Source organism: Hemibagrus wyckioides, linkage group LG04 (assembly GCF_019097595.1).
Source record: "Hemibagrus wyckioides isolate EC202008001 linkage group LG04, SWU_Hwy_1.0, whole genome shotgun sequence".
Lineage (NCBI taxonomy): Eukaryota > Metazoa > Chordata > Actinopteri > Siluriformes > Bagridae > Hemibagrus > Hemibagrus wyckioides.
Window position 1 is genome coordinate 2,430,349 of NC_080713.1, and position 25,798 is coordinate 2,456,146.

The window sequence follows — 25,798 nt, forward strand, 5'->3', positions numbered from 1 at the left end:
TGATTGATTTCCAGTGCGCACGTGCAGGAGAGACATCCGGTGGGTACCAGGGAGAAGCTTGGAAAATCGGTGCACAAGGCGGAGAAAGAGGGGGAGGAGGAGGAGGAGGAGGAGGAGAGCGCGCACAGGGTTCGGGAGCGCGCACGTTCCCTCGGGCCTTTCTGTTTATGGAAGGCCATTAAGGACGAAACCTTTGCACATACACACGTTACACGCACATATTTGGAACGTTTGCGTTTGCACACACACACACACACACACACACAGTCATGTGCTTAAATGTTACGTTACGTTTGGAGTTCGTATACAAAAGTAGTGTGTGTGTGTGTGTGTGTGTGTGTGTGTGTGTGTGTGTGTGTGTGTGTGTGTAGGCGTTTCACTGTGTTTTGACCTAAACGGCCTCCCATATTCATTCTTTTCTTTTCTTTTCTCTCTCTCTCTCTCTCTCTCTCTCTCTCTCTATCTCTCAGCACCACGGTGCGCGTGGACAGCGCAGCAAGATCGAAGGAGTCTCACGCGCACGCGTTCACCCCACGGATTCAACCGGTGGCGCCTGCTCGGACGCAGTAAAAAATCTAGGTCGGAAAAAAAGGAAAGAACAAAGTAAAAACAGTTTTTTTTTACTAAAAACAATATCGAAAGAAGGTGAGAAGGTGACAGGACATTTCGGATTTGATGATGCAATTCATGAACTGAAGCATTTTTCTTTCCTTTTACGCATCTCGGGGAAAGAGGGTGGGTATAGCACTGAGAGAGAGAGAGAGAGAGAGAGAGAGAGAGGTGCGGATCAGTGCCGTAGATCGCGCCTCTTCACTCACGAGGATGCTGGTGGGCAATGCCCGTGGACAGGGAGGCCGAGATTTGCCAGAAAGCGCTGGAGCTCCTCTCGGATCTCTGCTCTAAAGGGGAGGTGCAGAACGAGAACTGCTTGGATTTCATTTACTATTTCCGGGACCTGGCCAGACCGAGGTACTCCGAATCAGGTGAGATTTTCTCCTTTTTATTTATCTATTTTATTTGCGTTACGACTTGTTGCATTTGACATGTCACAGACGTGAGCTCGGGGAGCGTACACGTGAGGGACTACCTGTAGCGCGAGACTGCCTGGTGTTCCGGTTCACCTCTCATGACACGCATACCGTGGCACTGAAGAGAGAGAGAGAGCTCGTTTCTTCAATCTGATCGCACGCACATTCCTCAGTCTCATTTCCGGTCTGTCCTGATTTCTGATGATCATTCTCACCTCTGGTCAGAAAGCGTGCACTGATGCACTAAACCCTACCTGTGCTTGTCTATGAGGTGGAACCTTCAGGAAGTACATCCTGGTACCAGTACTGTGTCTTTACATCTGAGACCTGAGGATGTGAACAGAGAGCACCTTTAAAGATTTGAGATGAAATAAAATGGCCTAAATGTTTGAAACAGCTCTAATTATAGTCTCATTCGTATGATTGATATCGCTTTTTGGAAATCGATTAAAAATATTAGGGGACATCTTACATTCTGATTGATTCATTGCAGCTTTTCAGCTCTGAGAGAATCTTCTCTGTAGAAAGATATTCTCAAGGTGTGAAAATTATTTTCCTGTCGTCTCTTGCATTGCTTGGCATTTGTTAATTGAGCTAAATAAATAAATAAATAAATAAATAAATAAATAAATAAATTAAATAAAAAAATCCACACCCTCACACGGCAAGGCACTTCAGAAAAACAGATTCAGTGAATTCAGTATGCAAAATATATATATATTTAATTAACTCACTCCTCATCTCCATATTAGGAAGCTTTCTTTTTATTACGACAATGTTTCTGTAACATTTATGGAAGGAGTCTCTAGTGTTAGTAAAATCTAGAAAAGTAAAGCTTTTCTAACATAGGAAGGTTTTCTACCTCAGATGATTATCAGCAACATGAAACACTGACATTTACAAGAAGCTGAGGTGGTCAGTGAGGTGGAGTCAGATTCAGGGACACTCTGTGCAGGACACTCGAGTTCTTCTGCGCCAAACTTAATACACCATAGGGCTTTTCACATGTGTAATAATTCTCCATGGGTCACTGGATTCACTCCTGGGTTTATGTACTTCGAGGTTTCACACTGCTCATCCTGGCTCTTCATAATCTGACATTTCACACTGTACAAACCTAAACCCAGGTCCAACCTCCTTTCCATTTGCATATTTGCATAGTAAACAACCCTGATTGGATAAATCCAGTGTGAGTGCGCTTTAAATATCGGCTCACGCTTTCACATCAGTGAGGAAACCAAGTTCAGGTCTGGTGTTCTGCACCTGAGCAGGTTCTGTTATCCTTCATAGCTTTCTAACATCTTTTAAAAATTGTCATGCAGTTGACCAGGCGTTCGACGATATCCAACTTCTGCTAATTTTTCCGTGTGATGTATTTTTCACCTTTGCTATATTGTGCAATTTTGAGTCGTTTTTGTTTTGTGTTGTTCAGCTATGTCCTGATTTTCATGCAATATGAGGCTGCTCAAATTTTGATTGGTTGTCTGTTGCTAGGCAACTAGTCATAACATTTTAACAGCACATGATTTTACACTGTACATGTTTGGCACCGTAATGTGGAGTTACCATTTACAGCATTTGGCAGCCTTATGTAGTGCGCCTTACATTTATCTCATTTATACACCTGAGTAATTGAGAGTTAAGGGCCTTGCTCAGGGGCCCAGCAGTGGCAGCTTGGTGGACCTCAAGCAGTTAAGGCTCTGGGTCCTTGACCGAGAGATCAGGGTTCAAGCCCCAGCACCACCATGCTGCCACTGTTGGGCCCTTGAGCAAGGCCCCTAACCCACCCTGCTCCAGGGGCACTGTATCATGGCTGGCACTGCGCTCTGACCACAACCCTCCAAGGATGGAATATTTCATGCTCTTTGTGGGAACAGTTTAGGAATTACTCCTTCCTGTATATACACTGTTTCCAAAAGTTTTGGGACATCTGCCTTTACATGCACATGAATGTAATATGGAGTTGTCCTGCCCTTTACAGCTATAACAGCTTCAACTCTTCTGGGAAGGCTTTCCACAAGGTTTAGGAGTGTGTTTATGGGAATTTTTGACCGTTCCTCTAGAAGCGCATTTATGAAGTCAGGCACTGATGTTGGACGAGAAGGTCTGGCTCACAGTCTCCACTCTAATTCATCCCAAAGGTGTTCTATGGGGTTGAGGTCAGGACTCTGTGCAGGCCAGTCAAGTTCCTCCACACCAAACTCTCTCATCCATGTCTTTATGGACCTTGCTTTGGTCACTGGTATGCAGTCATGTTGGAACAAAACCTTTGCCAATATAGTGTACTTTTGTCCTGTTTGGTCTAGCTTGATGTTTATCTCTGGTGCTATTGCAGGTGATTTCCTCTACAATACGTTCGAATAAATTCTCCCACAATTAACACCCTTTAAAGCTTTTAAATGTTATCGTTAAATAGATCACGACCCTTTTATTTCTGTCAGCAGAAAAGAAAACTTGTTCCCGATTCCCGTTTTGAGAACTTCAGAGTTGTCAGTTCGAGACCCTTGCAGGTTTAGAAGTTTAGCAGGGTTAATGAGAGAACCTGAGGTTTGCTTCATGAAGCTGGTCACGACGGAGCAGTGACTCTGCTGGAGATTTCAGTGGTTTTGGTACACAGCCATTAAATAATCAGACAATCAAGGCAAGATCAGTAGACAAAGAGCAAAACAATGATTTTGCACCAGCTGTAAACATGGAAATAATGGCAATTTCGTTCACTGCTGCTGTGTCGTGACATTGCTGCATGGAATCCAACATAGTTTCATACAAATAATTAAAACATGCAAGATTTTGGAGATACAGAATACTGAGGGTTTTCAAATCAAACACTACTAGAATAATAATCATCATCATCATCATCATCATCATCATCATCATCATCATCATTATTATTAATATGGGGCTCAAAACATGTCAGGAAAAGTAAAACAGTGGCTTTATCTCAGAATAGTTGCTTGGATTTTTTAATTTCCACAAATAAAAAGCGTTCTCTCATTCTTGAAGCTAAAAAGAAAGCTTGTCATGCTACAAAAGAACATTTGGAACTGCTAAAGCTATACCTCTGACTATATCAAAGCTCTGACACTGGAGACTCCTTCCATCTCTCTTACAGACTTTATTTAAGTCCCTATGAATGAAGTGTTACTATAGAAACACTAGCATTAATCTGAACCTGCAGCTGTACTACTTTCAAGGCTTCTGCACCAGAAAATTCATCAACACCTTCTGACCAATCGAAGTCCAGCACTCAGCAGCACGGAGGTAATAATAGAGCGGGTTCACGCTGGGTGTAATGTGGTGTGTAACATGAGTAATTGTTTGCCTGATAGCCGTTTTCACATTCTCACACGTTCTCACATACCGCTGTGGTCGATTATGATGCACCACCGGATTAAACCAACACCGCAGGTCACATGACCAAGCTGCTGCTTCACTGGGAATCAGAAACCCTGACCATGAGGGCTCTACTTTTCATTCGTTTCCTCATTTCCTTTCTATCTTTCTGTCCCTTCATTCTTTTCTTTCCATTTTCTTTTTATTTGATAGAGCCATCATGTTGAGCCAATTTTTGTTTTTTTGTTTGTTTGTATATTTGTATTATCTTTTCTTTCTCTCATTCCTTTATGTTTGGTTTTTCTGATTCATTTCTTTCTTATTTGATATAACACACTGATCCACTTATTTTAGTTTTTTTTTTTATTCATGTTATTCTTTTATTATACTTTTGTTTTTGTCTTCCTTACTTTTTTATTTCTTCTTTGTTTATACACTCTTTATACACTGTTAGTGGGTGGGATAGTGCTTTAAGTCACTATCACTGAAAACATTAACACTGGTTCAGTAGGTTACAGACTTAGGATACCATTCGGCTAAAATTGGATTTTTTTTTTTAATAAACCATATAACAATACATAAACAATGAAAGGTAAGAGCTAGTTTAAGTGCCTCAGGAAAAGGTAGGTCTTAAGACGTCTTTTGAAGACAGTCAGAGACTCTGCTGTGAGGACATCTAGGGGAAGTTCATTCCACCACCTTGGTGCCAGAACAGAGAAGAGTCTAGATCTTTCTAGATCAACTAGAAAGTTGATGTTAGAAGCAGGAAAAATGGACAAGTGTAAGGATTTGAGAGAGTTTGACCAAAAGGGCCAAATTGTGATGGCTAGACCACTGGATCAGAGCATCTCCAAAACTGCATACTGACCACTGCAGACCGGGAACTGGGGTGTTCCCGGTCTGCAGTGGTCAGTATCTATCAAAAGTGGTCCAAGGAAGGAACAGTGGTGAACCGGAGACAGGGTCATGGATGGCCGAGGCTCACTGATGCACGTGGGGAGTGAAGACTGACCCGTGTGATCCGATCCAACAGACGAGCTACTGTTGCTCAAACTGCTGAAGAAGGTAATGCTGGGGGTCAGAATACACAGTGCAGGACGGGTCAGGGCTGTTTTGGCAGCAAAAGGGGGACCAACACAATACTAGGCAGGTGGTCATAATGTTATGCCTAATCTGTGTATTTCCTTTCTTTCTTCCTTCATTTGTTTTAATTTTTTTTGGCTATAGCTCTAAACCTTTTGAACCACCCAAGTAATGCTGTGTTCCCATTTCTCCTAGAAATAGAACTAGATTTTTAAAACCCACCCTTCGATGTGAGCGTATCTGCAGTAGATTTGTTTTTTTTTTTTCAGTGTTTTTGGAGCTTGTGTTGGAGTCAACAGATTCTTCACAGACTTCGTCGTGACTTCTCACTTCTCCTCACTGCTCTCTCTGTGATAAATTTCAGGATGCATGTGCACGCTTTTAATGTATAGTCTTCAGAAGCGTTCTCCTGGTGGAGTCATACGAACCTCGCACGTTTTCTCATTTTATATAATAGCAGAGCGTTTAGAAAGTTTCAAATGTTCTGGAGTTTGGACAGTAAAGATAAAAAGAGGCACTCAGGCATGATTTTTTTTTCTTGTTTTCTTAACTTCAATTACCTTGAAAGTACAAAAAGAACAATAATGTAGAACCACTGGGACGCAGGACGGAGATAAGGCGCGTAATTAAAGCAGTTTTCTTCTATCTTTAATTATATGTGCCACCATTTCTTTTAAAGGTAATGAAGAGAGACATGGCATGGACTTAATTAACATCCTGCATTCGATTACAGTCCAAGCTAGTTAAGACTCATCAGTACACAGACACATGCTTAAATATATACAGAGTGATGCTCAGTTTGAATGAACAGACTTTACTTCTGGTATTCTTCAGCTTCGGCACTACTGGCTAATCATGACATAATGAGTTAGAATGAAAGTGATATTAGATGTGAACCTGGAAATCTTACATCCATCAGCTGAACACTGAAACTATTAGACTTGAGCAATTTAATATCGCAGTCTCATCTCTAGCCAAAGAATGATGTAAGGAACTCTATCGCTCTCTCACACACACTTAAAAGCAGATACATGATGTCTGTAGTCGGTAATGCTCTCCTGGCTTCGTGCCACACTTCCTCAGAATACCAGACAGGAAAGATCTAACCTCAAAGTAAGGTTCTGTCTTTTTGTGTAATTCATACTTTGATTGGTCAAATGAGTGCTGTCCATCAGCTATTCAATCTTCATCTATCCTAAAGACATTTTGGCCAATGTGTAAAAAATCGGCACTGTTCATGTTCATTATATGTGGAACTATAATTCATGTGGAACTTCTCAGTTATTGCTGGTGATGTTAATATTCTGTGGAAATATCAGAAAAAATGAGGGGGCGTGTCACTCTGTGTCACTAAACAGCCTGGGCTAGAAAGAGCTCAGGCTCACTTCTTGCTGCTTTATAGCATCCTGTGACCCATTGCTGGTGTTGTTTTGGTCATAAAAATCAGCAATACTAGTAAATAATCCAAAATAAATGCCAAAAAATAAACTTCTATATAAATCTTTTAATCTTTGAAAGCCAAAGCCCTGTTAGCACCTTCATACCAGCCACCCATAGGATTTATTCTAAACTAAATGAGCTATTATTCAGTAATGGTACATAAATGAGAATAAATGAAAGCTTTCTCTGCAGCATTGCACCAGTGCTATATTTAGCTCGCTTCACACCTTGCCTTGCGCTTGCATAATTATAACCAGTCAAGCCCATTGAGAGGTTTTATTTTGATCACCAATACCCATAATGCTTTCTGTCCCTGACTGTAGATGTCTCGGTGAGCCTGTTGTCGTTGGTGGTGACCGCCTGTGGACTGGCCTTGTTTGGGGTCTCGCTCTTTGTCTCCTGGAAGCTATGCTGGATACCATGGCGCGAGCGAGGACTCTCTCCTGGAATCAAAGAGGGCCAATCAGAGCACCCTCTACCACCTCCTCCACCACTCCAACCACAGCAAATTTACACAGAAGTGGATGCCACTCTCGACCGCCGGAACCAACCACGAGGCTCTGTGGTTAAGGAGACGACTGTGCCTCCAACGCCGGTCTCGCCGCCGGCACCCGGGTCTCCTCCACCCGTCCTGGTGCCTGAGACGGCTCTGAAAATCAGCCACACTTCACCGGATATTGCCATGGAGGCAGAGTCCAAGGCTGGAGAGGACGGCATCTACGGTAGTGGCCGTATGCAGAGGCAGATCACGGATCCGTCCTCGACTTGTGTCCGGTCAGTCATGGTTATTAAACTGTGATGAAGTAATAATACCTCTTTGACCAAAATGGGTTCTTCAAGTGTTACCTTCCATGCTACACATTTCAAACTTTGCTAAAATGTACTGCTTGGAAGACTTGGTGAAAGACACATGGTATTCAAACATGATAACAGCTTTTTTAATGGGGTTCCACTAGAAATCCTGTTTGTAATGAAAATCATGTTATAGCATTCTACATTAATGACCTATGGTTCCCCTGAAGGATAAGCTAAGAACCCTTTGGGGTGCCATATGGAACAATCTTTAGCTACATTTTTAAAAAGAAAAAATAAAATTTGTTACCTTACTTCGAGATCTTAAAGTTGAACCCTTTGGGAAGCTAAAAACCATGAAAAGAACTCTTACTCTAAGAAGCATGGATTACTAGAGGCAGAAGTTCATGCATGTAAAAAATAAATAAATCAGACCTCCAGACTATGCTTCACAGACCCCTCTTTGAGAACCATTGAGATACAGTAACAAAACATCATTTAATAATAAGTGGAAAATTTATAGCATTTTTTATAAACCAGATACAAACCATTTTTTTAATACTTCTCTCTTAAATGTCTTTAGGCAAAGCTCCATTCGGCGCCACATGAACCAGTCCAACCCTGACTTCATGGTAGCCCAGTTCCAGAGGCAAGACTCGCTGACGGGGATGAGTCTCGGTCGACTCAAGCCGGAGTTGTACAAGCAGCGCTCTTTAGACAGTGAGGAGAACCGCAGTGGTCGAGGGGGAACCTGCGGCCGCCTCCATTTCATCCTGAAATACGACTGTGATCTGGAGCAACTCATAGTCAAGATCCACCGTGCCCAAGATCTTCCTGCCAAGGACTTTTCTGGGACCTCAGATCCCTACGTTAAGATCTACCTTCTTCCTGACCGCAAGACCAAGCACCAGACCAAGGTGCATCGAAAGACTCTGAACCCTGTTTTTGATGAGGTCTTCCTCTTCCCTGTGGCATATGCTGAACTTCCAACACGAAAGCTCCACTTCACAGTGTATGATTTTGACCGTTTTTCACGGCATGACATCATTGGACAGGTGGTAGTAGACAACTTCTTGGATCTGGTGGACTTTCCACGGGAGACCAAGTTGTGCAGGGACATTCAGTATGTCTCTTCGGTAAGTAAATCATCTACATACAACAAATCCACTGTTGATACTCGCAATGAAAGGTCTGGGTGAGACCTTCTGGCAGTTTGTCAGAAATTTTCTCACATAGCTTTCTGGGATAAATACAGTGCCCTGCAAATTCTAATATAGATGCACACTACAGTCCAGCATGGTCCCTCAGAGATTCTTTGGATTGTTCTCAGCTTCCTGAGAGGAAGTCTACTTGGTAAACTTTCTAAATGGTAAATCTCTCAGTTCCCAAAGAGGGAAAACCTCCTTAGCATGCTAGCTGGACCTTTTTAATATTTTTTTCCTGAGCAAATGTTTTTTAGGGCAAATACTACAGTAGATGCATACTAATGCCAAGCACAGTTCCTCAAGGGCTCTTTGGCTAGTTAGAGATTCTTGGTTTTCTAAAAGGATTATGTGAAACTGCCTAAATTGTAAATACCTTTAGATGCGTCCAGCCTCGCGGTTCCTCGAGGGTACTTGGGTTCTTCTGTTGGTAAACTCTCTTAATGGTAAATACTCCAGAGTTCCTTAGAGGGACAGCCTCTTTAGCATGCTAATTAAAGTGCATTTTTGCTCCAGAATGCCCAGTTAGTACTGACTGCAAAATTACTTCTGTGAAGCTATTGCTTCGCTTCATTTTTAATTGGTGTGTATGCATATATATATATATATATATATATATATATATATATATATATATATATATATATATATATATATATATATATATATATATATATAGATAGATAGATAGATAGATAGATAGATAGATAGATAGATATTCATTTAGCCTTTAAGTAAAGCATTTCAAGAATTTGTGAAAATTGCAGGATCCTGTGCTCTCATTGCCACAGCCTGGGTTCGATTCCCGGGCAGGAAGCTAACCCAACCACTGAAGAGTCAACTCTCAGTGCCGGTCCCAAGCCCAGATAAAATGGAAGGGTTGCATCAGGAAGGGCATATGGTGTATGCTGTGGCAAATCAAAACATGCAGACCAAATAATCCACTGTGGTGACCCCAACAGGAAACAGCCGAAAGAACAAAAGTTTTGACTGGAATACACTTGAATACAGACATGGGTTTGTTTGTTGGTGTTCTTCATCACTGATGGACATTTCTGTGCAATAAGAAATTATTACAGACCATGTACATGAATTAAATAAGTTCTTGACGATGGTAGTGAAAGGGTTAACCATTTCACATTAAGAGATCTTCTAACTTTACTTATTCATTATTAACCATAACAAGAAATCTGGTGTTTTACATACACATGTAGACCGTTTGAGTTTTTCTTTACAGCGCTGTATTCCATCTGATCCTTATCTATAGCCATGTCTCTCGCTCACTCTCTCTTTTGTTCACCATTTCTTCCACCTCCTCCTCCTCCTACTCCATCCTCCTCCTCACTTCTCCTCCCTCCTCCATAGAACAAATCTCTATTTTTTTTTTTAAAATCCCATTTTCTCATTCTTGGAGCTTTTATGTGCTTCGCTTCATCAGTCTTTCACCCATCCATTATGGCTTTCTCGCTCTTCATACTCGTAGGTGTTCTCCATCTTCCCAGCTGAATGGTTCAGTTTCCTGCTAAGATATAAGCATTTCTGCAAGGTAGATAAGAGTAGGAGGGGGGAGATGGCCGCAATCATGGAAAACGACTGATTATTGCTTATCTCTTTAAAGAGCTCCGGTGAGTTTTCCACCAAAGTGGGTTCCACAGGTGAAGCCATCGTTTTTACAGCGAACATAAATCAAAAGTATAGATGGTTACTGCAATGATTTTTATGAAAAACTAAATGTACTGAGATGAATATTATTATTTCCAAGAGCAAGAAGTATTAAGATGTGATGGGAATAGGGAACATTGATCAACTGTCAGCTTCTATTTAGGTTTTTTTCTCTTCTTTCCAGGAAAAGCAATTTCAGAAAATCTCATGAAAGTAAAACACACATCCAAAACACACACACACATTATCCTGTGCTGATCCATATCTGGTGCTTATTCTTCATGTTCACAGTAATCAAATGATACAGATCAACTGAACATGGGATGAAAACCTAGCAAGCTCTTTAACATCAGGTCACGTATCATAGCTCATACGACTCATCCACCAAGACCCAAGCTTAAAAAACCATGTGGGTGGTGATACAGCTCCTGTCTCGACGTCTCCGAAGTGGAAATAAATAACCTCACTCTGTTTAGCCCTATCCTTAGTTCATAGCGTGGGATGTTCAAGTTTAACTTCGATGCTCATGTAATATTTAGAAAAAAAATGCTGACCAAAATCTGCAGTCAATCTCAAGTTTAACAGGCTAGAGAACGATGATGATGATGAAGTGTTAGCGCAGTTAGCATTCCTGATTTATCTCCAGCTGATGACCTTTATCTAATTAGCTCCCAGAATGCATTATTCATCAAGTGACTCAATTAAGCACTGCCCTATGCCATTCGGTCTAATGACAGGATGACAAATCAATTGTGCACAGTGTCTGAAACTATAGAAGCTTTTCAAGAGTGTCTGCTCTATTTTATTGTCCAGTTTAAAATCCAAGCATTTCAGTTTAGCTTCAATAATCAGTTCTTAGGGTCTAAGGTTAGCTCTTTAGCTCTCTCTCTCTGTGTTTTAAAATATGGCTAATCCAACAGACTGCAGAAAGGATGAGGATGAGCGCGTGGAACCACCTCCACATGCTGGTTTTAGCAAATACTCATATAACTTTGGCATGTTTGTTGAGGTGAATTTTTTACTAATTTGCAACCATTAAACAATTTCATGCTAAGTTAGAATAGCTAGCACTTCCAAAAGCTAGTGTAATTAGCTAGCAGCAAGACAAATTTTAGCTAAGGCTAAATATTACAGTTCAGGACAAAGCCTTGTTGTCGCTTTGAGATAAAATATAGCAGTTTTAGATAAGAAATAAGGACCTCTGGTGTTCTGGAGTAGAATTCTCAGCTAAAATTCTACCTAAATCACTTTAATCATTTCTAAGGTTTTGTTTTAAGATATACTGGGCTGGATGTTTGTTCTGTATGCATGATGAAGCCAAAACATAGTTTTGAAATGCGATTAATGTTGAAGATTATTCTGCAAACTATATCCAGGACTGATAAATGAATACATTCTGTGAGTGAGGTGCTTTAGGTGTAATCTTACAGGAAGTGACCACTTTTTAAATAGGGCTTTTGTTTGGATCTTTTAGGTCAAAGTGTAGATTCCAAATGCTGAAAAACAATGCAACTTTTCAAGAAATAAAAAATAAAATAAAATAAAATAAAATAAAATAAAATAAAATAAAATAAAATAAAATAAAATAAAATAAAATAAAATAAAATAAAATAGTCCAACACTTCTGACTAGTACAGTTTTGGGGTAAGTGACAAAAAAGTAAACATGGAAGACATGGAAGTAGTGTTTAGTCTTCTTAGTGAGTGAATATGGGGAGCTTTATGACAATAAAAATAACAATTTGTGTTTTTTCACTTTTTTACCTAAACTACTTATTTTGACTCCTTTAACTGAAGTCACACTATTAACTAAAATGCTCTTGGTTTTCTGTCTTCAGAGCTTCTGCAGAGACAAACAACCTCCTTATCACCAGAGTTACACCAATCTGCCTTACTAATAATAACACAGCTGTTATACATATTACATGAATGGAATATGGAGTTGTCACACACTATGCAGCTATAACAGCTTCAACTCTTGGCTCACAGTCTCCACTCTAATTCATCCCAAAGGTGTTCTATGGGGTTGAGGTCAGGACTCTGTGCAGGCCAGTCAAGTTCCTCCATACCAAACTCACTTATCCATGTCTTTATGGATCTTGCTTTGGTCACTGGTGTGCAGTCATGTTGGAACAGGAAGGGGTCATCCCCAAACTGTTCCCACAAAGAGCATGAAATTGTCCAAAATGTCTTGGTATAAAGCTGAAGCATTAAGAGTTCCTTTCACTGGAACTCAACACCTGAACTCAATGATTTGGAGGGGTGTCCCAAAACTTTTGCCAATATAGTGTAGGTTTCACAGGTAAAAGAAAAATCAATCAAGATCCAGTTTGAAAGGAGTCCAAAAAGTTTTTTTTAAAAAAGGTCTTAATATTGGTTTTGCAGCTCTAAGGAAAAATACCTACACATATATGCCATGCACATTGTGTTAGCACTGCAAACAATATCCAGTTATATATCACAACCACAGAAACACTTCTCATGTCCCCATGTACACACTGCATTCATTGTGTTTATGCTCGCATGCCAGATTTACAATTCTTTCAGCAGAATGCAGCCTAATTGTGCGTGAAATGCCACAAAAATCTTACTACATCTGGCTGAAAAAGCCAGAAGTAACCCTAACCTCAATTCCAGTCGCATAATGGCTAAGTAACACAGCATCCCTGAGTGAGTGTGTGTGTGAGTATGAGTGAGTGCATTTCATTTCACACAGCATGCCCATTAAATCAGTCTCGATCACGATCGTCCTCATTTTGAGCATTTCAAACCAAATCAAGTCCTAATGTTGTCGTGAAATCGAGCGCAGGGGCTTGTTCTCCACCACAGGACTGTGTTTATTTGTCTTTGCAGGCAAATTGCATGCTAAAATAATCAATCTGGAGCTCAAAATTCTTCAGAAGTTTGCATGAGAGAGATTGCAGCTTAAAGCCTTAGCTTCCATTAAGCTCTTATTTCATGATGAAGATTATTTAATACAAAATAGATAATACAGTAACATGATAGCAAAGGAAAGAGGAAAGATGAAAGTAGGAGGCAGAACTGCAGACCATCAGATGTTCTGCATAGAAGCTCTGCATTTTAACATCAGAGAATGCTAATCAAAAAATACCAGCTTCTTTTTTCCCTTGAGAGAAATAGCAGATTAGCCAATTAGCTTATGAATCTGGAATGATTGACAGTTGTGTAGGTGTTCTGAAGTTTCCGATATTAACTGACCCCCTGAAAGCCCTCCTCGTTTTGTGTATTCAGCGTGCCGGCTTGAAAAGTTGCAGCATATTCGCTTTCTTTCACGATAAACCAAGAATGTTCCACCTTCGCTAATGTGAAGTACAAAAATCTAGCAGTGTGTATCTGACTTAGCTAACATGATAGGTAGATCTGACTCTAGATCTGGCTCGGATAGCGACACAAGGCTCTTCCTCATAGCGTTGCTCAAGACTTTGTTCATGGAACTATTTCTGTTTTATTTATCTTTAAAAGACAGCATAAGTAACTTGTTATAATGTGGGTGTGGGATTTCAAAAAGTGTCGCACAAACCTCTCTGCTTTATAGGACGTGATATTAAAGTGTTAATGCTCCTCTAAAGCGCCGTTTTCAGGGTAGCCTGAAGAATTGGCTTTTTGGAGTCTGAAATAAATTCACACTAACAAAGTAGAGTCTTTACCACCTGCCTGCATCTCCTTACTGTTACACTATATCGCCAAAAGTTTTGGGACAGCCCTCTAGATCATTGAAATCAGGTGTTGTTTTTCACGGGTTGGGCTCCGCCCTTTTTTGAAAGGAACTCTTAATGCTTCAGCTTCATACCAAGACATTTTGGACAATTTCATGCTCTTTGTGGGAACAGTTCGGGGATGACCCCTTCCTGTTCCAACATGACTGCACACCAGTGACCAAAGCAAGGTCCATAAAGACATGGATGAGTGAGTTTGGTGTGGAGGAACTTGACTGGCCTGCACAGAGTCCTGACCTCAACCCCATAGTACACCTTTAAGATGAATTGGAGCGGAGACTGTGAGCCAAAAGTTGAAGCAAAAATTCCCATAAACACACTCCTAAACCTTGTGGAAAGCCTCCCCAGAAGAGTTGAAACTGTTATAGCTGAAAACGGCGGGACAACTCCATATTACATTTATATGCATGGAAAGGACACAAAACGTTTGGCAATATAGTGTATATGGCTCGTCATGCCTGCTAGCTGGAAGAGACACGGCAAGTGCTATAAGCCTGAACTCTAATGGCTTGATAAAAGTAATCTGGGTTCCTGATTGGTTGTCTAGTTCTCTCTCCCTGCCGTTACAGATTCTTGCCCTTTTTCAGTTCTTTAACTTGTTTTGGCTTTCTGTTCTTCACTGATCTTAGCACGCCACCACACTGACCTTTTCCGCTCCCCAATGGTAGAAGAAGTGTCACTTCGTGCTGAGAGTGACCTGAGATAAACAGCAGGGAAGTGGTTTCTAATCTCAACCCATCTCCCCACTCCTTAACTCCCTGCTGTGTAATTGTCTTGAGGGAGCTTTAAGATATTATTGGTCAGTGTCAGAAGGAGATTAGCTGTCTGGCTTCGATGTGCAAGCAGAGAATTAAAGAAGAATGTGCTGTTCCCTGAGGCTCGGATGATATAACTGCACACAAATCTCGTCCCTATTAACTTTTTCCGTCTCAAGGGTGACTCAGGAGAACTGTCTTTGATCGCTCCGTCTGTTAGTTAACTCGTACGACTCGTATACGTCTACGCGCTTGCATCACCAGTCATCTGGGATATGATATGTATCCATCAGCTTTGCACTTTTATTCTCTTATTTCTGTCCATTCTGTCCAAGTAATTTTCAAATCTCATCACAGATTCTTTATCACATTAAGGTCTGGGTTTTTTACAGCACAATTCTAGCACACACAGGTTCTCATTTTTGAACCACTCAAGTGTAGCATTGGTGGTACACCTAGCATCAAAGTTTTGTTGAACCTTTGATGAACTTTTAGCTCCATCTCATTTCTCTAGAATATCTCTAGATCCAAATTTCCCCTTAATCCTGACCAATTCCCCAGGCCCTGCTGATTAAAAAAGCATTTCCAAAACACGATGCTACAACCACCATGCTTCTCGGTCAAGATAACATTCTCTGGATGATCAGCAGTGTCAGGTTTCTGTTTAAAAGAAGGCCAACAATTTATTTTTACTGCGGAGCTCTGCCTCATTTCTTTAGCTTCTTAATAGAAAACACTTTGGACATGTTGCAATTATTTTTAAGATGCTTTTAAAACACACTGGGAGCTAGCAGAGAAGCACATTGCCAGTAGTATAGCACTTAAAATATTTCATCTGAGTTCAGTAGTAGATCTGTTATGAGATAAGATGACCTTTAAGGCATCCTCCATGAAGTATCCACCTAGTTTCAGATATCTCTGGTGTCAGTCTACTTACTTATTCAACCCTGCTTTTTCTCAACTGTTCATTCATATCTCAGGTCATTAGGCATTCCTAAAAGAACTAGCAATTCTATAAAACATATATTATTTATACTAGCATGTGCCAGGAATTAATGTCCAGAGTCATGATGCTGTAGTTTTCATAAAAAGCAAATTCTCAGGCTTGACCAGCCACTAAAACAGCACAAGGATTTTTTATATTTCAAATTATTGCTTGTTCCTGGGGGTAGGTTAGTGGTTTGCATATTTGCCTCATACCTCTGAGGTTGGAGGTTCAGTTCCTGCCTGTGTGCACTGTGTGTTCTCCATGTGCTTTAGGGTTTTCCAGTAGGGCAGTGGTGGCTCAAGTGTTTAAGGCTCTGGGTTGTTGATTGGAAGTTGGAGTTTAAACCACAGCACTGCCAAGTTGCCACTGTTGGGCCCTCAAGCAAGGCCCTTAATGCTCATTGCTCCAGTTGTCATGGCTGACCCTGTGCTCTGACCCTGACTTCCAAAGTTGGGATATGCGAAGAAACAATTCCATTGTGCTATAATATATATATATATATATATATATATATATATGATGTATAAAGGCTGCTTCTTCTTCCAGTTTATTTCTCCATTCCAGAGACCTGTGTTGTGGGCTGATTAACCTTTTGTTGTGTCATTGTACCCTGTGATGAGTTCAGGGTATCCACCACCTTGTGACCCATGGGATGTACTTCAGTTTCACTGTGAGTGAGATAAGTACTATAGAAGATGGACGGATGGATGGATGGATGGATGGATAGTGCTCATTTATTTTCTTGGTGAAGATCTTTAGGTCTTTAGTGGTTAGACAGCCAGAGGAAGTTCATTTCAGCACCTGGCTGCAGGACAAAATGCTGAGTCCTGATGCTTGATGGATTTCTGGTATCTTGAAGGATGGAGGGTCGAGTCGAATTGTGATAGAGGTTTGAAGAGAACCTGATGCTGAGCGGTGGGTGATAAATGTTCTCAGGTAGGTGAACATCAGTGTTTAAGTCGGATATCATGAGGCTAACTGTTAACCATTTCAGTACCAGATGACTGATTTATTACAGAATGTTTGTTTATGTATTTTTCAATTTTTTCATTGGTAAATTGTTAAAAACCAAAAAAACATTAATGATTAAAATAGTGATAAAATGATAAAATAAACAAATATTCACAATTGTCATCAGCCCAAACCCTAACAATAATAATTGAGAATACATTCATATTCTTTCCTTTTAATAAAAACAAAGTAATATTACAAAAATCTCCAGCCTTTCAATTTGCTTCAGGGTGAATATAATAAGAATCAAAGTTCAGTATTCCCTTCTGATATCTGTACACAAGGAAGCTCAGGAATGTCCAGAAGAAATATGGTTTCATCAAGAAGCTGTCTGGAACTGACGCATTCTTTATAAATATTTTAATCTTAATCTAAACATCACTTTCCCATGCTATGCCAAACACTTTTATTATGGAAAGTAACATGAATAAGTGTAAGAAAACCTCGGTGCGAGTTTGCAGGAGAGGTATTTTGAGAGCAAGTGTTAACGTGACTGTTAGGTTCAAAAATAAAAAGCGGTGGTTGGGTGCTAGTGGAGATATGAGGTGTAAAAATCTACCCCAAGAAAGCAAATGGGTCAAATTTCTGTTTCTTTGTCATCACATTTATGTAGAGAAAAAACTGATTGAATGCAATAGATAGATAGATAGATAGATAGATAGATAGATAGATAGATAGATAGATAGATAGATAGATAGATAGATAGATAGATAGATAGATAGATAGATAGATAGATAGATAGATAGATTTTTTTGATTGAGAAAAACTTGGAACTTGAAGCATTATCCACATCTGAAGTTAGAAGGCTGTTATTAGATTTTTATTCAGATCAGGTCTACCTCTCAAGTATAAGTTCAATAGATTCTGAAAGCATACACTATATTGCCAAAAGTACTGGGGCACTCCTCCAAATTATTGCATTCAGGTGTTGTTTTTCAGGGGTTGGGCTCCGCCCCTTAGTTCCAGTGAAAGGAACTCTTAATGCTTCAGCTTCATACCAAGACATTTTGGACAATTTCATGCTCTTTGTGGGAACAGTTTGGGGATGACCCCTTCCTGTTCCAACATGACTGCACACCAGTGACCAAAGCAAGGTCCATAAAGACATGGATGAGTGAGTTTGGTGTGGAGGAACTTGACTGTCCTGCACAGAGTCCTGACCTCAACCCCACAGAACACCTTTGGGATGAATTAGAGTGGAGACTGTGAGCCAGACCTTCTCATCCAACATCAGTGCCTGACCTCACAAATTCTAGAGGAACGGTCAAAAATTCCCATAAACACACTCCTAAACCTTGTGTAAAGCCTTCCCAGAAGAGTTGAAGCTGTTATAGCTGCAAAGGGTGGGACAACTCCATTACATTCATGTGCATGTAAAAGCAGACATCCCAAAACTTTTGGCTAATGTAGTGTACCATAAATAGTGTGACCCTTTAATCAGAAAATTTGTCTCTGAAGTTGTTACATATTCAATTACACCAGTGACATGGGCAAGCATTGGCAAGGAACGAGTAAAGCCTTTGAGGTTTACTTTATTAATATAGTGTGAAAAGATCAGCCTTCCTCAGGGGGAACCTGAATGGAAACAAAACAACCAGACATCAATTAACATTCGAGTTAGAAAAGCTGTAGCACATCTGGAGGCTCCTGGGGGCAGAATTTTTATTGCTCCATCCTTTACCTGCTGTCAGGTAGGATTTCAGGTGATTCATTGTACAGATGATAAGTTCCATCAGACCTTCATACATGACCAAGCTTTATTTAATAACATTAATCACCATAGTGCTCGCTGATGAGTTCTCGGTTTTGATTGGTCAGGGGGCATTGATTTATTTTTAGTCACAGGTGAAAAAAATGTTATTCCACATTTCAGGAAGGAGTCTCCAGTGTCAGGGCTAACAGTTAGAGGTGAAGCTGTAACTTTGTTTTTGTGCTTATTTTTTTTTTTTTGTAATTTCTCAGTATCATGGCAAGATGAGTATTATTATTATTATTATTATTATTATTATTATTATTATTATTTATAATAAGCAACTTTAAAAAAACAGTAAAAGAATAACAAATGTTTGTAATTATTTGTAAAAATTGTAAAAGCACTCCAGGATATTTTGTTAGGGGACAATAATCTAATTGAATGTTGATGAGTATTTTTTTTTATTTATTTATTTATTTATTTATTTATTTATTTATTTATTTATTTATTTATTTTCCTACAACACTAATTTGTCATTTAGTCTTGTTCTATTGCTAGATAAGTTTTCTAATTTTAGGCACTTTATTTCTATTATATTTTAATATTTTCCTTTTACTTTAGCAGGTAATTCTATTTTGGTTATTGTTAATTAGTTATTATTAACTATTCTATTATTTATTCTATTTTTATTCTTTTTTTATGACTGACAATCAGAAAGAATTTTCCTACACTGTATTTGATTAAAAAGGCTGGGAATAGGTTAATTCATTTTATATTTATTTTATTGATCTTTTTATTTTAAATAAAACGTATTTAAATTAATATATTTCAAGTTATTGCCATTTGATGTCACTTTTTGCAGTGTGTTCTAGTTTTAGCAATTATTTCTGAAAAGTACAAAAGTAATGTATAATATTTTTTGTCAGTGTTCCATCAGTGGGATTTGAACTCATATCCATATGGACATTAGCGCTGAATCTTAATTTCTTGGTTCCTGCTGACCCGCTAGCAATACGACTGTCTTCATTCTCTTCTTTTCTTTCTGTCGTTCACAGGACAACGTGGATCTGGGCGATCTGATGTTCTCGCTCTGTTACCTGCCCACTGCTGGCCGACTGACCATCACAGTGATAAAAGCACGCAACCTGAAAGCTATGGACATCACCGGAGCTTCAGGTTCGAGCATGGCTTCAGGATTTTATATCGTTCTTCACAGGGAAATGAACACATGAATAAAAATGCATCACATCCCATTACACACCTTCTCTTTGAGTAAAGATGCTCCGTAAATGGCGCTTGCTCTTTCTTTTAGTTTCTTTTATGTTCAAGGAAAGATGTTGAATATCTCAGCAAGTGCAGAGACAATAAATTTCAAGCCAGTGAACTTTAATTGAAATCTATCATCAAAAGGTTTAAAAGGATGGAATATGAGAGAGAGAGAGAGAGAGAGAGAGAGAGAGAGAGAGAGATTTAATGAGAGGGGTCTAATAGACAAAGATATGCCTTAAAATTTAAAACTAATATATTATACACTGAATACTAATTCTTAACTCAACCAATCATTGTCATTCAAACATGTACAGACATGCATTCAAAGACTGTCTGGTTGCTATTTTTTACTCTTTAATTAATTTCTCACCCTCATTCTCCAGACCCCTATGTGAAAGTCTCTCTGATGTGCGAAGGCCGGAGATTAAAGAAGAGGAAGACCTCCACGAAGCGCAACACCCTGAACCCCGTCTACAACGAGGCTATAGTGTTCGACGTCCCACCGGAAAATATCGATCAGATTAGCCTTTTGATCGCTGTGATGGATTATGATCGGTGAGCCGCAACACTCATCAACAGTCGAGCTGGAATATACATAATATCTCTCAATAATCTCTAAGAATCTTCTCACACATCATGCTTATTATCTTGTAGAAAAAAGTTACTTCCTGTTCTTATTCAGCATACAGAGAAAGCACCAATTCATCGCTAAATAAATGTCTCATCACAATAAACATAATCGTTACCATATGTTTGTAGTCTGTTTACGTGAAGCGTCCGCTCTATGGATGAGCGGTTACTATGGAAACGATAACGTATTAGAAGGAGCGCATTGATTTTTTATTAGAACCTCTGACGTGCAGCTGTTATAGAAAATGAACACCTTTCAACCAATCAGAATCGAGGATTCGTCAGCTCTATTATTGATGCTCTCCTCAATCATTTCTGCTCTCACTGAATTGCTATAATCTGTTTTTTGCAGAATTGTGTAAAAATGGATAGAATTTATTGTTTCCTGTGCTTTTATTTTTGTTGTCTCAGCTGTGTAATCCAGAATGATCATATTATAAGACAGTTTCTGAGGAAACCTGCAGTAAAGAGTGTTTGTCCCTCGGCTCCTTTCACAGTGTAGGTCACAACGAGGTCATCGGTGTGTGTCGGGTGGGTAACGACAGCGAGAGTCTGGGCAGGGACCACTGGAACGAGATGCTGACGTATCCTCGTAAACCCATCGCTCGCTGGCACCCTCTCATTGAGGTAAGAGTGTTTTGGAAGCCAAACAATGTGATGACTATGCATCAGTTCAGATCACCTTAGTGAGTTGATTCAGATTTGATTCAGAGTCAAGTCAGACTCGATTCAGTGTTGATTCTGAGTCAATTCAGAGTCAAGTCAAACTCCATTCAGAGTTGATTCATAGTCGATTCAGAGTCAAGTCAGACTCAATTCAGAGTCAAGTCAGTCTCAATTCAGAGAAGATTCAGAGTCAAGTGAGACTCAATTTAGAGTCAAGTCAGACTCAATTCAGAGTAGATTCATAGTCGATTCAGAGTTAAGTCAGACTCAATATAGAGTCGATTCAGAGTCAAGTCAGACTCAATTCAGAGTAGATTCAGAGTCAAGTCAAACGCCATTCCGAGTTGATTCATAGTCGATTCAGAGTCAAGTCAGACTTAATTCAGACTCAATTCAGAGTCAAGTCAGACTCAATTCAGAGTCAAATCAGACTCAATTCAGAGTCAAGTCAGACTCGATTCAGATTTGATTCAGAGTCAATTCAGAGTTGATTCAGAGTCAATCCCGAGTTAAGTCAAACTCGATTCAGAATCAAGTCAGACTTGATTTAGAGTTGATTCAGAGTCAATTTAGAGTCTAATCAAACTCCATTCAGAGTTGATTCAGAGTCAAGTCAAACTCGATTCAGAGTCAATTCAGAGTCAAGTTAGAGTCTTTTTCAGTACAACTGAGTGAACTTGAATGAACCACCTCCCTCAGACCTGAGTGTGATTGCTGAACTCGCTTCACCTTACAGAACCACACTGAGATGGAGAACCCAAACAAAGGGTTCTGTTTAATAAATTCAAACTCTACATATGTGATTTAATTTTAGAATACAGCAAGAGACTGAGATTAAAACAAAACCATGCTGAAAGTGCCGACGGTTCCTCTGTGATGTTCATATCTCAGTTCTGCTGAGTGTCCTGATTGTAGTCTGAACTGTAAACAGAACTCATTTGTTATTTTTCCATTTTCTTCCCATGCCATTTGAGTCAAGGTTATTATGCTCCTCGCAGGATTCATTTGTCTGCCACTAAACTCATATATCCCAAACCCCATCTCTACTTTTCCTCCACAGTAGTGACACTATCTTAGCCTTATGGTTGAGCTTTGAAGAAAATTAATGATTTGTTAGCATGGGAAAGAGAGGAAGGATAAAAAACAGTGCTGTCCCTGAGCATGTTTGTTTCCCGTACATTCAAATAATGATCTCTCTGGCATATTACATGTTAATGAATCTATTCGTGCATTGGCCTGCGGGGAAAAGGAACAAATCATTTCTCTCGCACAGCAGATGGTTAGTGTGGTCCCGGAGGCGGGGTTGGTGCGAGTGCATTGTGTTATTCATGCACAGATTTCCTCTTCCCTAAACAAGCCCTCGGCTGAAAGACCTTCAAATGTTTAACCCCTGACAGATGCATCTTGAATTCCATGTGGTTTCCATATTTTAACCTAAACGCAAGGCTAAATTCAAATCAAACCTGCTCTGAAACCCTGGAAATGATCTTATAGAATGTCAGCTTTAAACTTTAAACTATTAATAGATAATAGCATCTGATAAATGAATAAATATTAATTTCACTCTTTTGGGTAAAGGAGCAGAGCCCCAGGTCCTAGTGCCCCCACCCAGAGCATGTAGTAGTACTGTAGAGGGAGTGGAAGAGAAACGAATGAAGAACGACACAAAATGACATCATTACTGCATATGTGTTAGCGCTAAGGCTAATAGTTATGTAACAAAACATAATAATCAACCCTGCTAGCTCATAAATAAATAAACATCTGAATTTTTCCACATAAACTGACATGTCAACTCAGATCCAGCCAGGCTTTTCCTTTTCAGTTACCCATTTTTCCTGATAAATAAATTGTATTTATGTTTCTGACCACTATCAAGCGTACACTCTTCCTAACATGATTCTGTGACTTGCTATATACAGTATATGGAACCCCAAAAAGGTTCCTTATGCAGAACCTTTATATAGAACCCAATAGGGTGTTAGATGGTTCTTTTTTAGAATAATTTAGGGATTCTTGATTATTATTATTAGTATTATTTAATATACAATAATATTATTATTAATTATGTAATATACATAATATATAATAATACTAATTATGTAAATCTAGACAATAAAATACAGCAAATACAAACACAGTATGAATTTATTTTCAACAAAAACCTTTTGAGAAAATTGTTGACATTGAATCTCCTCCCTCTTACTGAAGTGTTTCATCATTTTTATTTATTTATTTATTTATTTATTTATTTGTTTGTTTGTTTGTTTGTTTGTTTATTTATTTATTTGTTTATTTCATAGAATTATTTCTGATCTTTTCAAAAATTCATAAATGTCATTTGAAAATATTTAGAGAAACTCCAAAGCAACAGCGCTGATTTCTTTCAATTACAGAACCATTTTAATTTTAGCTTCTTCTTCATCGCTCTCAAAGTACCACTGTTTTTGGGAAAAGGTTCTAATAGCCAAATACAGAAGCCCAGAGTTCTACATAGAACCCCAAGTAACCTCTTTTTTTTTTTTAAACAAGTATAGTTTTCAGGAACAGCTGTAGCAAAACATCAAACAATGTTGAAAATTGCAGCTAAAGCGTACCTGTTAGCAAGTCTAACACAGATTTTCTCTTTCCTCACTTCTTCAGTACCAGGGCTCCGGCGGAGGAAGTCAAACAGGCTCGTGTAACTCTCTCAAGACTCCTCCGTCTCCGTAGAGTAATTCCTGCTCCTGTCCTCCTGGATCACGAGCGGGCGTTTCGGCTCCGCCCGAGCCGCAGGAAGCTACAGAGTGATGGAGCTGCTAAGCCCTAGCTGATGTGTTTCTTCTGGGAAAGTGACTCGGGAACAGCGTCTGCCTCTGGAAGCCCTTCTTTGCATGGGAACACTTGATTGTTTCAGCTGCATGTTGAGTGGTCACATAATGTATGGTCGTTTTCTATGAAATATGGTGAAATGAAAATATACAAGGGGTATTTTGATGTTTGTTTTATTTTTTTTTTTCCTTTTCCTGATGTCGTAGTAGCCCGAGAGCCATAGGTCACCAATCAGGGAGGATGAAAAGCACATGTCTCATGTTGTGGATTTTTAAACCAGCGTCCAAAAGCATGGTCGAGTACACGTTGTTCTCTTTTCCGAGAGATGTCTGTTCATGGGCTCGCTTTTGCACTTAGTGCAAAAATTGTGATAATAATTACAAAAAATAGAGAAAATCACCAGGAACAAATTTATGGATGTCTGTAAACTTGATAAAAATGTCTGGTTTTTCCTATTATTTATTTATTTATTTATTTGTTTATTTATTTTTAATAGTCCCATTTTTAATGGATATTGTAACATTCGTTATTGCATCATACATAGATCCTAAAGTCACGGCTTTATTTTTATTTTTTATATTTTACTCAAAGTGCATGAGTGTGTTCAGGATAGGATTCAGTCCAAAGTGTTTTCATTATGAAACAAATGTGAATTCCGTCAACTGTTGCTTCCATTTGATGATGATTTAATTACTTTGTGGGTAAAAGAAAAAGAAAAAAATCTGAAGAAACTCATGGTATTAAAATCTTGTTTCTTAAAAAAAAAATAATAAAAACATTTTTTGTTAGTTTCGGGTGACGTTTTTCTTAAAATTAAAAAACAAACAAAAAAAAAAAACAGCTGCTTAAACAATTTATGAAATTGGAATAGATTCTTCATCTTAAAAAGAGAAAAATAGAAGAAACTCATGGTATTAAAATCTTGTTTCTTAAAAAAAATAAAAACAATTTTTTTGGTAGTTTCGGGTGACATTTTTTCTTAATATTAAAAAAATTAAAAAGAATAGAAAAAAACAGCTGCTTAAGCAGTTCATGAAACTAGAATAAATTATTCATCTTAGATATTCTTAAATATTCAGCAGAAATAAAATAAACATCATTAAACATTACCCAGATTTGTTTTTGCCACGATGAACACCAAAATAATTCCTTTCATAAAAGAAACCCATTAAAATATAAAAATAATTAATTAATTAGATTTCAACAATAAGGCCGGCTTTCATAACAAAGGAATAAAATCTGCTTTAATCCTCCGGCTCATGAAAAGCAACTGATTATAAAAAAAAAAAAGAGAAGAGGCAAATGTATGTATTTGTGTTTTTTATTTATTTATTTGTTTATTTTTATGTTTTTCTTGTTGTTATGAAATGAACACTCAACACAAGCCAGTGCTTTTGAAAAGAAAAAGAAAAAAGAAAACACTTGAGGAGAGAAGGCTTTAGTGCTTTTTGTTCTCCAGATCTGAAAAAAAGTAAATAAATAAATAAATAAATAAATAAATAAATAAATAAAAAAAAAGCAGCTGCTTTCAGTAGGATTCTGAATAAAAAGTGAAATCAGGATCGTAAACACAAAACACAAATCAAATCCATATTACAGATGGACAGGTAGACTCTGAAGGGAGAAAAAGGTTCATTAGGGTTCTATACAGAACCCTATGGTTCTTAGTTATCTCTAAAGAACCCTTTATGCCGAAAAT

At 38.8% G+C, this 25,798-nt stretch overlaps 1 protein-coding gene across 2 annotated transcripts; it reads left to right on the forward strand.

The window, feature by feature from the left end:
• The first annotated feature begins 683 nt into the window (after window positions 1-683).
• On the forward strand, window positions 684-24,890 carry syt9a (synaptotagmin IXa). Of its 2 annotated transcripts, none has more exons than XR_009204419.1 (7): window positions 684-983; window positions 7,208-7,658; window positions 8,260-8,812; window positions 19,779-19,899; window positions 20,376-20,547; window positions 21,125-21,249; window positions 23,932-24,890. XR_009204419.1 is itself a non-coding variant. In XM_058387134.1 (7 exons), the coding sequence occupies exons 1-7, from the start codon at window positions 836-838 to the stop codon at window positions 23,998-24,000; spliced, it is 1,644 nt and encodes a 547-aa protein (XP_058243117.1). In that variant the 5' UTR covers window positions 684-835; the 3' UTR covers window positions 24,001-24,890. The 2 variants fall into 2 exon arrangements, 1 of the variants encoding a protein (XP_058243117.1); XM_058387134.1 differs by having other exon boundaries at window positions 21,120-21,249.
• Window positions 24,891-25,798: the final 908 nt, after the last annotated feature.

Bases quoted from the DNA above. Each gene is read 5' to 3' on its own strand.
- syt9a (XM_058387134.1), top strand. From the start codon at position 836: ATGCCCGTGGACAGGGAGGCCGAGATTTGCCAGAAAGCGCTGGAGCTC. The intron at 7,659-8,259 runs GTCAGTCATGGT...AAATGTCTTTAG, and splicing joins CCGTCCTCGACTTGTGTCCG to GCAAAGCTCCATTCGGCGCC. The intron at 8,813-19,778 runs GTAAGTAAATCA...TGTCGTTCACAG, and splicing joins ACATTCAGTATGTCTCTTCG to GACAACGTGGATCTGGGCGA.